This window comes from Arvicanthis niloticus, chromosome 20, assembly GCF_011762505.2.
Source record: "Arvicanthis niloticus isolate mArvNil1 chromosome 20, mArvNil1.pat.X, whole genome shotgun sequence".
Classification (NCBI taxonomy): domain Eukaryota; kingdom Metazoa; phylum Chordata; class Mammalia; order Rodentia; family Muridae; genus Arvicanthis; species Arvicanthis niloticus.
The window spans coordinates 45,415,658-45,428,924 of record NC_047677.1 but is presented as its reverse complement, the minus strand read 5'-3'; the positions used below and the strand labels follow the sequence as shown (position 1 = coordinate 45,428,924).

General features: G+C 47.7%; 1 protein-coding gene across 1 annotated transcript in view; it reads left to right on the top strand.

The window, feature by feature from the left end:
- Cmtr1 (cap methyltransferase 1) overlaps nt 1-13,267 on the top strand; it is a 41,309-nt gene that overhangs the window by 25,466 nt on the left and 2,576 nt on the right. Inside the window, exons 10-21 of the mRNA XM_034524140.2 lie at nt 665-783; nt 2,848-2,944; nt 3,248-3,380; nt 4,173-4,352; nt 6,811-6,867; nt 7,410-7,467; nt 8,051-8,119; nt 9,556-9,687; nt 10,426-10,548; nt 11,122-11,213; nt 11,731-11,799; nt 12,766-12,813. Of these exons, the coding sequence (XP_034380031.1) occupies nt 665-783; nt 2,848-2,944; nt 3,248-3,380; nt 4,173-4,352; nt 6,811-6,867; nt 7,410-7,467; nt 8,051-8,119; nt 9,556-9,687; nt 10,426-10,548; nt 11,122-11,213; nt 11,731-11,799; nt 12,766-12,813 (1,177 nt within the window). The remainder of the gene's footprint in view (nt 1-664; nt 784-2,847; nt 2,945-3,247; nt 3,381-4,172; nt 4,353-6,810; nt 6,868-7,409; nt 7,468-8,050; nt 8,120-9,555; nt 9,688-10,425; nt 10,549-11,121; nt 11,214-11,730; nt 11,800-12,765; nt 12,814-13,267) is intronic.

Below are 13,267 nucleotides of genomic sequence, written 5' to 3'. Positions count from 1 at the left end.
CTGGCAGTTACTAACAATCAGATCGTAACCTGGCTGCAGCCCTGTGTGTTGGTGTGAACTGAACTTACTAGCAGGCAGCTCGGCAGCTACAGCAGTTCCTCTGCCCTGAAAACAGACTGTGATGTGTCAGCAAGTCCTGAATTCTTTCCTGACAGTTCTTACGGAGGTCATTGGTTTTTTTTCTCATGGTTTGGTTTTATTTTGTTTGTTTGCTTGTTTGTTTGTTTTGACACAGGGTTTTTCTGTCTAACCCTGGCTAGCCTGGAACTCAACTGTGTAGATTAGGCTGGCCTCAACTCATCGAGATCCTCCACCTGCTTCAGCCTCCCAAGTGCTAGGATTTAGTGTTTTGAGATGGGGGTCTCACTTTGTATTCTAGGCCAACATAAAACTCCCTGTGTAGCCCAGACTGGCCTTAAATGTATGGGCAGTGTTCCTGCTTCAGCCTGGTCAATACCTGTAGGCCTGAGCCCCCATGCCTGGCTAATACTGGTTTTTAAATATAAGTGCTTTGAAAATCAAAATTCTCTGCTTCACTTGGTAACTTTAGGCTAGTCAGTTCTCTTTGAACTGTGGCTTCTGGCCTATCGGCATAGGCAGGATGGTCCTGATTCTCAGAGCTCCTGGAAGCAGATAAACTCACAGGATTCTCGTGTCCCATCAGGTGAGGGTGGGGTCGATGGAGATGGAGACATCACCCGCCCAGAGAACATCAATGCATTTCGGAATTTTGTCCTGGACAACACAGATCGCAAGGGCGTCCACTTTTTGATGGCAGATGGGGTAGGTGATGGCCTCTGTAAAGATGCTTTACGGATGCATTGTGAATTTAGAGGTTTGTTTTGTTTGTTGTGCTTGGCCTGGGCATCCTTAGTAAGGGCTCTGCTGAGGGCCCCCACCCTCGCCCCCTGTAACCTTTGAAAAATGCTTTAGTTTGCTCTCTAGCTGACCTAGTAAATGGTATCTGAACTCAATGTTCAGATAGTAGGGACGCACATTTTATTTATTTTATACATTTTCCTACAATTTTTGTAAAGATTCTCCTATTGTCAACACATTTGCTTGGGCTCACTTTGCTAACACAAAGGCCTGAAGTTGCTGAGGGGCTGACGAAGGGTGGAGCCCAGCCGCAGTCAGCTAGGCAGAACTGAATGGGAAGCACATTGCCTCCCAGCACTTGTCATCTGGGTTGTTGCTGTTGGAGGCTGTCTGCAGGTGGCCTCTGAGCCGCACATGCACTGATGGACACTTAAGCAGTAGCCGCAGCAGCACAGAATCTATGGAGGCCTTGGCTAGCTAAAGTGAGGGTTCAAGGCTCTACCTGAGCAGCTACATGGGGTGCAGCTATATTGTTCAACAAAGGCCCCCTCATCCTGTAATCTCACACCCCAGGGGAGCCCTCTCATGTGAGCTGCTCTGGGAGAAAGGACTCACAGGATGCCATTTGCTATAGGATCATATAGCTGGAGTCCAGAAGAGCCTTTCAAGTTGTGTGTGTGTGTGTGTGTGTGTGTGTGTGTGTGTGTGTGTGTGTGTGTGTGTCTGTGGAAGAAGGCAGAGTGTTAGAGGGACCTGAGGATGCCCTGGCTCCCTGAAGCCTGTACACAGTAGGGGCAGCAGATGGACAGGCTAAGAGGAAGGGGCTGTGCCTGTTGAGCAGATTTATGGGGTCTGCCAGTCTGCCTTTTCTGCCTTTACTGCAGCAGACAGCAGCGTGGCAAGCGCAAGGATCTTCTGCTGTGGTAGCAGGAGGGCTGGCCTGGCCTTTTGATTTATTTTTGTTACTTATTTTAAATGTTCATTGTATATAGTAATGTATTGCACAGGATATTTTCATACAGCTTTATATATATTGTACATTGAATATATTCCCACTCCTCCTCCTATCTCTATCTTTTCCTTTCTCTTATTTTTAAAATTTCTTTTTTTTAGTCAGTGTCTCAAAATAGCTCAGACTGGCCTCAGACTTTCTGTAAGATAAAGTTGGCCTTGACTCCTGATCCTCTGGCTGCTGCCTCCCACGTGCTAGAATGATAGGCGTGTGCCACCATGCCTGGCTATGGTTTTGAATTCCTAATTAGCTCTAAAACAAACGTGGATTTTGAAAAACATCTTTAAGTCTGGGAGACAATGGTTAACATTCCTTTTATAGGACTGCATCAGTGAGATCTGGCCTATGGGAGCATCTTAACAAAAGCTAGCATTCTTGCTCTCTGCTGCAGTTATAACATGCAACATGGTTTGTCCTGAGTTTAGTAGTTTGTCTATTCGGTCTGTTGTGTACCTGGTTTCCAGAACTTCTCACTTTGTTAAACTGAAGCTGTGCCCATTAAGAGCAGTCCTTTCTCCCAATTGCCTGCCGCCTTCCCTTGGCTGTAAGCGTGCTTAATGGCTGGCAGCTCTGCTGAAGGAGCTGCTCTGGGAATCGCAGCATGCATTCTTGGAGCAAACCCTGGCCTGAGAGTGTGCCAGCTGGGAGGAAGGGTCCACAGCCAAGGCAGAGTAGTGGTTAGTGTAAGGAAATCCTTGGTCAAATCTTTGTCAGGCCTGGGACCTTCAGAGGACCTTCAGAGCACAGCAGAATATTTACCTAATGTTACTCCGGTCTTCTTAGGACTTAAACATTTTTCTGTCTCTTGGTTGGCCAGTGATAAAGCGAGTATCTTGCCTCTCTTCTGCCTTACTTGTCCCTGGGTTCCCATGTGGAATTTAAAGTTTTCTGGACCATTCTTTGGAAAAGCAGACTTGGTTCTGTGGTTTAGGAATGATAGAGCAGGAACTGACCACACTACTCTGAGGAAGCTGAGCTGGGCGGTGAGCTCAGGCCTGTGTCCTCTCTCGTTCCAGGGCTTCTCTGTGGAGGGGCAGGAGAACCTGCAGGAGATCCTCAGCAAGCAGCTCCTGCTGTGCCAGTTCCTCATGGCCCTGTCTGTCGTCCGCACAGGTGATGTTCCGCAGCTCTCTCCTCACCAAGGACCCACCGAGGCCCTGCTTGTAGTTGACAAGAGCACGGACAGGGACTGGTTAAGAAAGAAAGAAAAATAGGAGAAAGAAACCTTGTCAGGTGGCTGGTGACCAGAGGAGGAACACAGGGAGGGAAAGGCAAGAGACACCCCCCTCCCCCAAACGCTGTCTGCAGCAGTTGTTTCATAAATTACCTTTGGCTTGTTGTCTTTATTGCCAGTGGTGACCTCCCCCAATCCGGCAGTAGCCACTGATTACCCTGGGCATTTTGTCTCCAATCCAGGGGGCCACTTTGTCTGCAAAACCTTTGACCTCTTCACACCATTCAGTGTGGGCCTCATTTACCTCCTGTACTGCTGCTTTGAACGCGTGTGTCTCTTCAAGCCTATCACCAGCAGGCCTGCCAACTCAGAGCGGTAAGACTTCCTCCCTGTCAGTCAGCTGGTTACTCAGCCATCAGCCGCAAACCCTGTGCTTCTGTCTGGCATGAACTCTCAAACTTAAGAACCTTGACTTTGGAGATGTGATTCTCTGATAGAAGCCAGGGTCCTTGGTCTTAGTGGTCTTCAGGTTGTCCAGACTGCCACCTCCTCGGCTGTGTTTACCATACTTGCATCTGGGATTCTCATGTTGGCCCAGGAAGAGTGTGACTATTAATAGAGGGTCTAGGCTGGGACGAGGCAAAGGGCTGGCCATACAGAGCTGAGGCAGACATCAGGTGCCCACAGGTTAGAGGTTAAAAGAAAACAGGGCTGATCTGAACTGTCAGGTAGCCTGTTAAAGTGCAGACTTTGGTGGAGACTTTGATCCATTCCATCTGTAACAGCTTCTCCAAGTCATGTCTGTTGGTACAGGACAGTCAGGAATACCTCATAGATGGACATCCAGTCTCACATATAAAGAAAAGATTTTATATATTTTATTTTGAGGCTGGCCTGGAACTTACTACATAGACCGGGCTGGCCTTGAACATAAGATATCTAATTGCCTGTGCCTCCCAAGCAGGACTTAAGGCATATGCCACCAATTTGTATGAAAAGGAAGGACTTGAGGTGACATTTTTAAAGGCACAGTATGTGTTGCCCTTTGAACCCAGACTTAAAAGGTTGACTAGAAAGACTGTGGAGCTCTGTGACTCCAGTGGTGGGGTGAGGGAGTGTGCGGGGAGAAGGCTCTTGCTCCGTGGAATGACAGCGTCTCTCCTGCAGGTATGTGGTGTGCAAAGGTCTGAAGGTGGGCATAGATGATGTTCGGGAGTACCTCTTCTCTGTGAATATTAAACTCAACCAGCTTCGGAACACCGAGTCTGATGTCAACCTGGTAGTTCCCTTGACGGTGATCAAAGGAGACCATGAGTTTAATGACTACATGACACGGTCTAATGAGAGGTAAGCCTTCTGGCTGTGTCTCCTGCTTCCGCTGGGGTTGAACAGGATGCAGGACCTACTGCACTTGGGACATTCTGTTGTCTGGGCTTGCGCAGCTGCTTCTGCAGCATTCTAGGACTTTGGGTTACTTTTGGGCTCCTCTTTTCTATTAGTCTGTCCTGCTCCAAGGAGGCAGGTGGGTCCCTGGCTCCACAGTCCTGCCCACAGGAACCTGGGACCAACAGTGAAAAGAGAGCCTGTGGACGGAGGCAGGCCTGGTTCCTTAGTCAGTAGAGCTTCAAAAGGCTGTGTTTGGGGCCTTGTGAAGACAGACCCTTGCCTAAAGGCCGGAGATGCATGGGAAGCAAGTGTAGAGTGTGGTTTGTAAGAGCCCAAACCTTTGTTCACAGGTTCTTCCAGTGGGTGGTGGAAAGCTATGTTCTCCTCCTCCTTTAATTGATAGACCCCCCATCCTCCATCGTCACCCAGGGCTGCAGTTACAGGCAGCTGTGAGCCACCCCACATGGGTGCTGGGAGCTGAACCTGACTTCTCTGCAAGAATGGTGTGGTTTTTGGTTTTTCAAGACAAGGTTTTTCTTTGTAGCCCTGGCTCTCCTAGAACTTGTTCTGTAGGCCAGGTTGGCCTCGAACTCAGAGGTTTACCTGCTGCTGCCTCCCAAGTGCTGGGATTTAAAGTGTATGCCACCCCACCCAGCCACTCAAGTGTACATTCTTGACTAGTAAGCCATACGTGTTAGGTTTTTTTGTTTTTAAATAAATACTGAATTAAAGGGCTATCCATGTATTTTGGGCATATCTTACTAGACTCGAATGTGAAATACTGTTTCCTGGTCTGTATTTTCTTTTCACTGTATTATGTCCTCGGCACAGAAGTTTGTAAACTCAGTGGGGCCTGGTGTACTCATATTTCTTATTATTGTATTTCTAGTGTGAGGCTTCTCCCTGTGTTTTCTTGTAAATTTTATAAGTTTAGCCCATGTGTTGAGATATTTTATTTTTATTTATTTTTTGGATATGGCATTAATCAATTTTTTCCCAATCTTTCAGACTGTCCTTTCTCTATTAAATAGTCTTGGCACACTTTCCAAAACTCTCCTGCTACTTCATCAGCAATGCTGATAAACAGTAGTAAATGAGTGTGTATCTCTAGGCTTTCTATCTTGTTCCAGTGGTATGTCGTCTGTGAAGTGAGATAATTTTATTTCCTTTCCAGGTTGGCTATCTCAAACCTTAAAATTTTGATAATAAAATCCAATTAGGCTTTTTTTTTTGGTGAATGATTCATTTTCTCTCCAAAAAGTCTCAGTTTGCATGCTCTCTGTAGCTTTGGCTGGTTAGAACTTGTTATCCTCCTGCCTCAGTGACCATCCTGAGCGCTAGGGTCACAGTGTCTTATCAGTCCTTGGTAGTTCCTGACACACTGACTTCCAAATGTTCTAGCTTCCCTCCTGGAGCACCATGTTCCTATTTGCAATCATTCCATTTTAGCCTACAGATTTTATTTTAGAGACAATCTCTTCGGCTTTTGTTTGTTTAAAACTGCATTTTTTTAGGCATCATGGTGTGCACCAATAATCCCAGCATTTAGAAGGCAGAGGCAGGAGGATTTCTGTACTTTCCCGGACAGGCAGGGCTACATAGTGAGACCCTAACTCAAGAAACAATGTATAAAATACCACAGAAAAGCATGTCTTTTATTTTTGAGGAACATTTGAATTGGATATGGAATTTTTCTTTTACCACTGTAAAGATATACCATTCCACACCTCTTCCTTCCCTTTCTTCTGATGGGAGGCTCACTCTTAAGCTTTTTTAACATATTTTCTTTCCTCTTTGTTTTTATCTGTCTATGCACATGAGTGGCATTGCCCATAGAAGCCAGAGGCATTAGACACCCCACTCCAACCCCAAACTGTAGTTCCCAGTGGTTGTGAGCCATTTGATTTGGGTGCTTAACCATTGAGCCACTCCAGCCCCCACTGTTGGCTTTGTCATTCTTTTCTTGTGTCATTTCCTCTGGTTGTTTTCAAGAGGCCAGAGGTTGACATCAGGTGCTCTTCACCTTATGTATTGAGGGAGGGCCTCTCATTTGACCCTAGAGCTCACAAAACTTACCTAGTCCAGCTGGCCGGCTTGCTCTGGGGGTCCTGTCTCTACCTCCGGAGTGCTGAGATTACAGGTGAGTCGCCAGTGCTTGCCCAGCATTTATTCAGGTACTGGGGATGGGCTTTGTTGTTGTGTAGTCAGTTCTCTGAGGGTAGGATAAGAATCTTCTTTTCAGTAGGACTTTTATTCTGAGTGTCTCCTGAATTTGGCTCAGCTCTGTTCTGCTGTCTTTAGGCCCATATAACTGCTGGGTGGGCCCACTTAACTGACCAGTGACTTCCTCACACACAGGTGGCCTCTGCTCTGGCTGCATATCTATGCTAATGGCAATGTGTGGTTTGTTTTTTCCTAGCTACTGCAGCCTACAGATCAAAGCTCTGGCCAAGATCCACGCGTTTGTACAGGACACGTGAGTGCTGCATAGTCACTGGTCTCAGCGGAGGCCCCTGGCTTTTCCCACCAGCTCTTTCTCTTTCCTTTTCTCTTTTCTTTTCTCTTCCTTTTTGTTTTTTGTTTTTCTGAGACAGATTACAGAATTTCCCTGTGTAGTGCTGGCTGTCCTCATACTCAGAGATCATCTGCCTGCCTCTGGTGCCTGAGGACTGGCATTAAAAGCATGTGCCACCACTGCCCGGTGACACTCAACTCCATTTATTTAACAGTGATTTAAAAGCCACTCTTGTGGGTTCGTTTTGCCTTGTGGAATAGCAGCATAGTGACAAAGAGAACAAAGAAGAAATCAGAATGTGCTGGTGGGTGGCGGGAAGGGCGGGAATAGGGGATGCTGGCATCCAGGTGGTGCTGGCTCTAGTCCATGGAAGGGCAGTGATTTCAGTCTATAAATTCTCAGCTGCCTTTGGAGGCCAGTCCTGCGTACTCCAATGTTCACTGTTGCAGGCATGCTTCCTTAGGTCATAGAAGGTTTTCATCTTGCTCTGCCTTTGTCCCCAGGACCTTGAGTGAGCCTAGGCAGGCAGAGATTCGGAAAGAATGCCTCCAGCTGTGGGAGGTAAGCAACCCATTGTTACTTGAGGCCAGGAGGCTGTAATTAACAACAGGATTGTCACCTTAATTCCCCACTCCTCAACCTGAAATGGTGCCCAGCTCCTTGGCATGTTGCAAGTTACCTCTTTGGCTCTCTGACAGCTTGGCCAGCAGCTAGGTCAAAAGAAGACAGGTTCTAGGTAGGCTGCATTTTACCCTGATGGCCCCATATGGAGAGGAGAGGATTTGGTTTGGATTGTGTTGACCAAGTACCCTGACAGGTCCCTTGCCAGCTCCCTTGCCAGGCATATCTGCTTGCATGCCATTTCTTCTTCCCTAGCCTGAATCCATTTCTGCACATAGTGTGTCCACAGGGTACTTAGAAACCAAAGCCAGGCTGGAGAGATGGCTCAGCAGCTCAGAGCACTCTGCTCTTCCAGAGGACCTGAGTTTGCAGCACCTACACGGTAGCTCTCAACTGCCTGTAACTCCAAATCTGATGCCCTCTTCTGGCCTCAGCAGACACCAGGCACACACATGTGCAACACGGACACACAGACAGGTTCTAGGCACACACACTTACAAAGCCCTTTGCTATCTCCTTCCAGATCCCAGACCGGGCTCGAGTTGCTCCTTCCTCTTCAGACCCAAAATTCAAGTTTTTTGAATTAATCAAGGTAAATCTGACTCATATGGTAACACGTAAGAGGCCTTTTCTCTAGGGTGGACAGTGTCACCCTGGCTTCTATAAGGATCGAGAAGTGTTGGCCTTGGACCTAAAAGGGTAGTCTAGACTCCCCAGTGAGCTATGGTATGTTGGGTTTCCCAAGAGCTCATCAAGGTTGGCAACAGCATCCTGCTACCAAAGGGGGTGCTGGCTGCTGGGGTCCAGCCCCAGCCACTGACAGGGTAGCCCGAGAGGAGATAAGGAGTCTCAGGGGAGAAGTGAGTCAGGTATGGTGGTCAAGGGAATCTTGTAGCACTGACTGACTAGCAATCAGGTTGTTTATTTATTTATACCAGTTTCACTAGCAAAAGCAGACTAATGATTATCCGAGAAGTACAGATTGTATCATTTTGTGTATGGATATGTGCTTGATTTTTTTTTTTTTATTACATGTCTGGGGTTATAAGTTCAGTCACAATTAGAAAGTATAAATAGAACAGATTTTATTCTTATTATCACTCCTATAACTCCAAAGAATCCAAAGACTGTTTCCTCCAAAACAAACGTGTTCATTATATGACAGCTTGATTTTGGGCTAGCAGTATTTAAAGTGCTCTAGACAAACAGAAAGTATCTTAACTGTTCTTTTTATGAATAGCAAATGCTAATACCTAACTCCTTTTATTTATATCCTCTCTTCATCTACTCTATAAAGTAGGAAAAGGTTATTTTAGTCAATCTATCTTAGTTACTGAGTTCTCTTTTTACCAAGATCTGTTAGGATCCTTTATCGTTAAACTACATTTTCAGAGAGCTCTAAACGTATTGTAAAAAGAGGCTTTGAATTTGTTACCTGTTCTTTAAAATATCATAAGGGCTTTGTCTACAGAGGAGATAGGGATTGTGGGATGATCTGAGGCAGGGGGACTATAAAGCAGCCACATTGAGTCTGGCCTGGCCATCTTGTCCATCCTGTGTTTAGTGACCTAGTCTTGAGTTTTTCTGCCACCAGCCTCAAGCTTTTCCAGGGCATCATTTCAGGCTGGCCCAGTCATGGTCACTGTGTCCAGGGCATCACTTCAGGCTGGCCTAGTTGTGGTCACTGTGTTGGTTTTGTAAGGGTCAAAGACTAAAGAATAAGGTTCAAGATTTTTCTGAATGGGGTAGAGAGGTCACTTCTCTGCTCTCAAGCCAGCTGCTGGAGAATCCTTGCTTTACATGCCACTGAATGTGTGGCTACTCTATCCTGGTGACATCCCTGTAGCTCTGGTAAATCCATTTGTACTTTGTTCTTCCTTTCCTAGCTTCTCCTACAAGGTCCTAAAGGGACACTTTCAATGGATGGGAAGAGATACTACTTAGTGATTGGTTAGGTAGAGAAGAGGGTGCAGATGACCCCTGGTCTCTCAGGTCTGCCAGCAGTGTTTTCTCTGATCTATGCCACAGGACACTGACATCAATATCTTCAGCTACAAACCCACACTGCTTACTGCCAAAACCCTGGAGAAGATCCGTCCTGTGTTGGAGTATCGTTGCATGGTGTCTGGCAGTGAGCAGAAATTCCTCCTGGGCTTGGGGGTAAGTTGGCAGCTGGCATCCTGTTGGCTTGGGGTGGTGGCAGTGCCCTCTGTAGAGATGTAGAAGCTTCTGGCCACACTGGATGTGTTCATTCCATTGGCATCAAAGAGGTCTTCCTCAAACCTTACTCCCTTTCCTGCCGAGACTTACCAAGTGTGAGTCACTCAGTCATGCTTTTGTGTCTTCATGTACTTGTCTCTCTCCCACTGCCTAACCTTGCCTGGCTGTAGGGAAGGCTGTTGCTTTTCTTGAGATGCAGAGCTAGTAGGTCATCTGGCTGATCCTGAGTGGCCAGGTCTCTGTAGTCCCACCCCTGCCATTCATTTCCTGTCAGGAAGACACCCCTTTTCTTCTTCTGGGCTACTGGGGGCTAATGCAGGGAGGGATGACAGGCCTGTTAGCTTCACCTCTTCCTTGACTAGGCAGCCTTTGCACTCTCCGACCCTACATCTTGCCATGTAGTTGACTTTTCCTCAGTCACTTCTTTGTGTCCACACTTTGCCTTGCTCTCCTCTTGCTTTCTCTTCTTCCTGTAATCCTAACCTCCGCATGTACTGAACCAGATGAAGGCCTTTTGCCGGTTGCAGGTGGAAAAGTGTCACAAAACTCGTCTCCCTGAGACATTTGCTACTGAATTAGCCAGCCTTTGTCTGCTTGTAGCTGCCAAGTTACAAAAGCTCCTGTGGGGACAGACACTCCCATTCCTTAGTCTCCATGCCTCCTCCTCTCTGCCTGCAGAAGTCCCAGATCTACACGTGGGATGGCCGCCAGTCAGACCGCTGGGTGAAGCTGGACCTCAAGACAGAACTGCCCCGGGACACACTGCTCTGTGTGGAGATTGTGCATGAACTAAAAGGGGAGGTCAGAAGGGTTTCTGTTCCCAGATGGCCCTGAGGCAGGAGAATTGGGGTCCTGTGAAGACTAGCTTTTCACCTTATTTGGTTTCATGGTGTGGTAGAGTAATCTCCTCTAACACAGTTGCCTTGCACTGTGGCAGCTGCTGGGAGGGAGCAGACTCAGAAAACCTGTCTTCAGTCCTTTGATCTTACTAAATGTTCTTAGTAGTCAATTTAGTTTATAACCAGGAATCCCTTAGGAAAGAAGAGATCTGCCATTTTTGGGGGAGCTTTGAGTTATTGCAGAATAGGTATGACATTCAGAACACTCCATGTGAAGAGGCCACAGTGGGAAGCTAGCTCTGACTAGAGCAAGCATGGCAGCAGTCTCACTGGATTTGAGGCTCACGAGGGCTCCCATCCCTAAAACCTCTCAAGCTCAATCTAGCCTTTGCTCAGGACCAGCTGGCAGTGAGGCTAGATGCAACCTTTTCCCAGCTTAGCTACAGGTGGTTGAAGACCAGCATGGCACACACGGGTAGGCAGAGTAGGCCAGAAGCTAGTACCTGCCCAACGGACAGCATGCTTGTCGTTATAGGGGAAGGCCCAGCGGAAGATCAGTGCAATCCACATCCTTGATGTCCTGGTGCTGAATGGCAGTGATGTCCGAGAGCAGCACTTCAACCAGCGGTGTGCCTGGGCCCTAGGGCAGGGAGGGCGGGATGACTCATGTCCACAACAGGTTGGGCCCAAAGACAGGAGGAAAGACCAGTTGGCCTTGCAATTTGCTGAGATGTGGGCCTCAGTTGTCAGATTCTAGCACGTTGCAAAATGCCACAGTTGCTTAGATTATTGAGGTCATTTTTGTGTAAAGATTAAACAAGGGTAATCTTGTCTAAAGAGGGTTTCTTCTAAAAATTATGGCCAGAGTGTGGGTGATGTCAGTTTGGTCTACCTGGGCTAGGGCGACAGAGCATGTGTGCACTGTAACACTTGAAGCCCTCCTGGAGATGACTGAACAGTGAGTGGAAGGACACTTTAGGAAAACCAGAGGTCAGAATCCAGAGGACACATTGGGCTCTGGGGGACATGAATGCTGCCACTTGGATGGTTTGTGTAGGTCTGGGTCCTCTTATCTCTCTGGTGGAAATGCCTTAGCACAGGTGAGGTCCCTGGCTTGCCTCTAAGGTTTATATTTGGATTATAGAATTCAGCTTGCTGAGAAATTTGTGAAAGCAGTTTCTAAGCCCAGTCGACCGGACATGAATCCTATCAGGTGAGTATGTGATTCTCCCAGAGCCCTGGCAGTTGTGCCTTTCTGTTGCTTACCTCTGTTCTATGTGGCATGACAGGGTTCGGTGGTAGGACGGGTTACGGTTTCCTAATTTGAGATGCACATGTCTGCCCTGTGAGTCACCCATTTACATTTGAGCATCCTTAGCCGACTGACTGCATGGTATGGGGATTTGACTATGAAACTTGGTGCTTGAGGAGAAAGCCCTGTCAACAGTAAGCATTAGGATGAGAGTTGCAGGCAGGAGGAGAGAGGGGAGATGGAGCAGCCATCTTCTCCAGGTCAGAGGATGTTACAGCACTGGAGGGTCAGGTGCTTCTTCCTACATAGCATACAAGTATTGGTTGTGCTCATCAAGAAACTTAGAATTGAATCCAGCGTTGAGGAGGCAGGGCAGTCTCAAAGTGAGCTGTACCTGTGCTGTGTGGTGTCCCGCCTACTGGTTTCAACAGGCAACTTAGGAGCTGTTCCCAAGGCAGGTTTGGTGCCCCCAGATGTGGAGGGCTGGGCCTCAGACTAGAGTCCTATACCCTGTATAGGGTCTGTGCCTGCAAGAAGATTAGGACTACCGGGGCTAGTGAGAAGAACTAAGCTTTGGGAAGACTAACATCGATGTAGATTGAGCCAGGACGTGTGGCCTGTAGTGTCAGTGAAGGTTACTTGAGGTTAAGGGTGTTGTTCGAGAAATGTGCCTGCAACATTTTTCCTTTTAACCCTCCTGTTTTCAGGATGTATTGCTGAATCCCATCTACTGCTGCAGTCCCAGGGGTCTATGTGGTAACCCTGAAACCTAGGCAGGCTGTAGGATAGCAGTGCCACAGGCTCAGCCGCCTCATCTTTGTAGGCTGCTGGCTGCAGGGAGGGTCTGAGGACAAGGGCAGGCCTAGGACCTTCCTATGCCTTTCACAAGCATATCCCAGGAAGCTCTGTCACCTACTCTGCTCACAGGGTGAAGGAGGTATACCGGCTGGAAGAGATGGAGAAGATTTTTGTCAGGTGAGTACTCGCCCATATGCTTTAGGTTGGTGGTGGGATGTAAGCTGAGTCAAGACTCATTTTCTCTGCAGGGTGGGTTACAGAGCTAGAGCTGGCCCTGGCACTACTTAACCCCCCCCCCTTACTATTTACCACCCCACACACACACCCTCTCACCGACATGGTGGGGAGTCCCAGCTGTGAGCTAGCTCAGCATCAGGAAGGAAACAAGGCAACTTTGTCAAGCAGAAGTGTGGGCAAAATCAGTACTGACAGTTGGGAGCAGATGATGCAAGCTGCTTGAAACCCTAAATCCCAGCTCACAGATGAGCCTGGAGTGGGCAGAGGGCAAGGATGAGTTTTATATCTGTTCAGTGTGCCTACCACACTGAGCAGATGGGTCCCACTGTGAGAGAACTCTAAAGGAGTCCTCTGCTTGACTGGGAGTGCGGAGCCTGTGCTCTCCGTAGTGTGG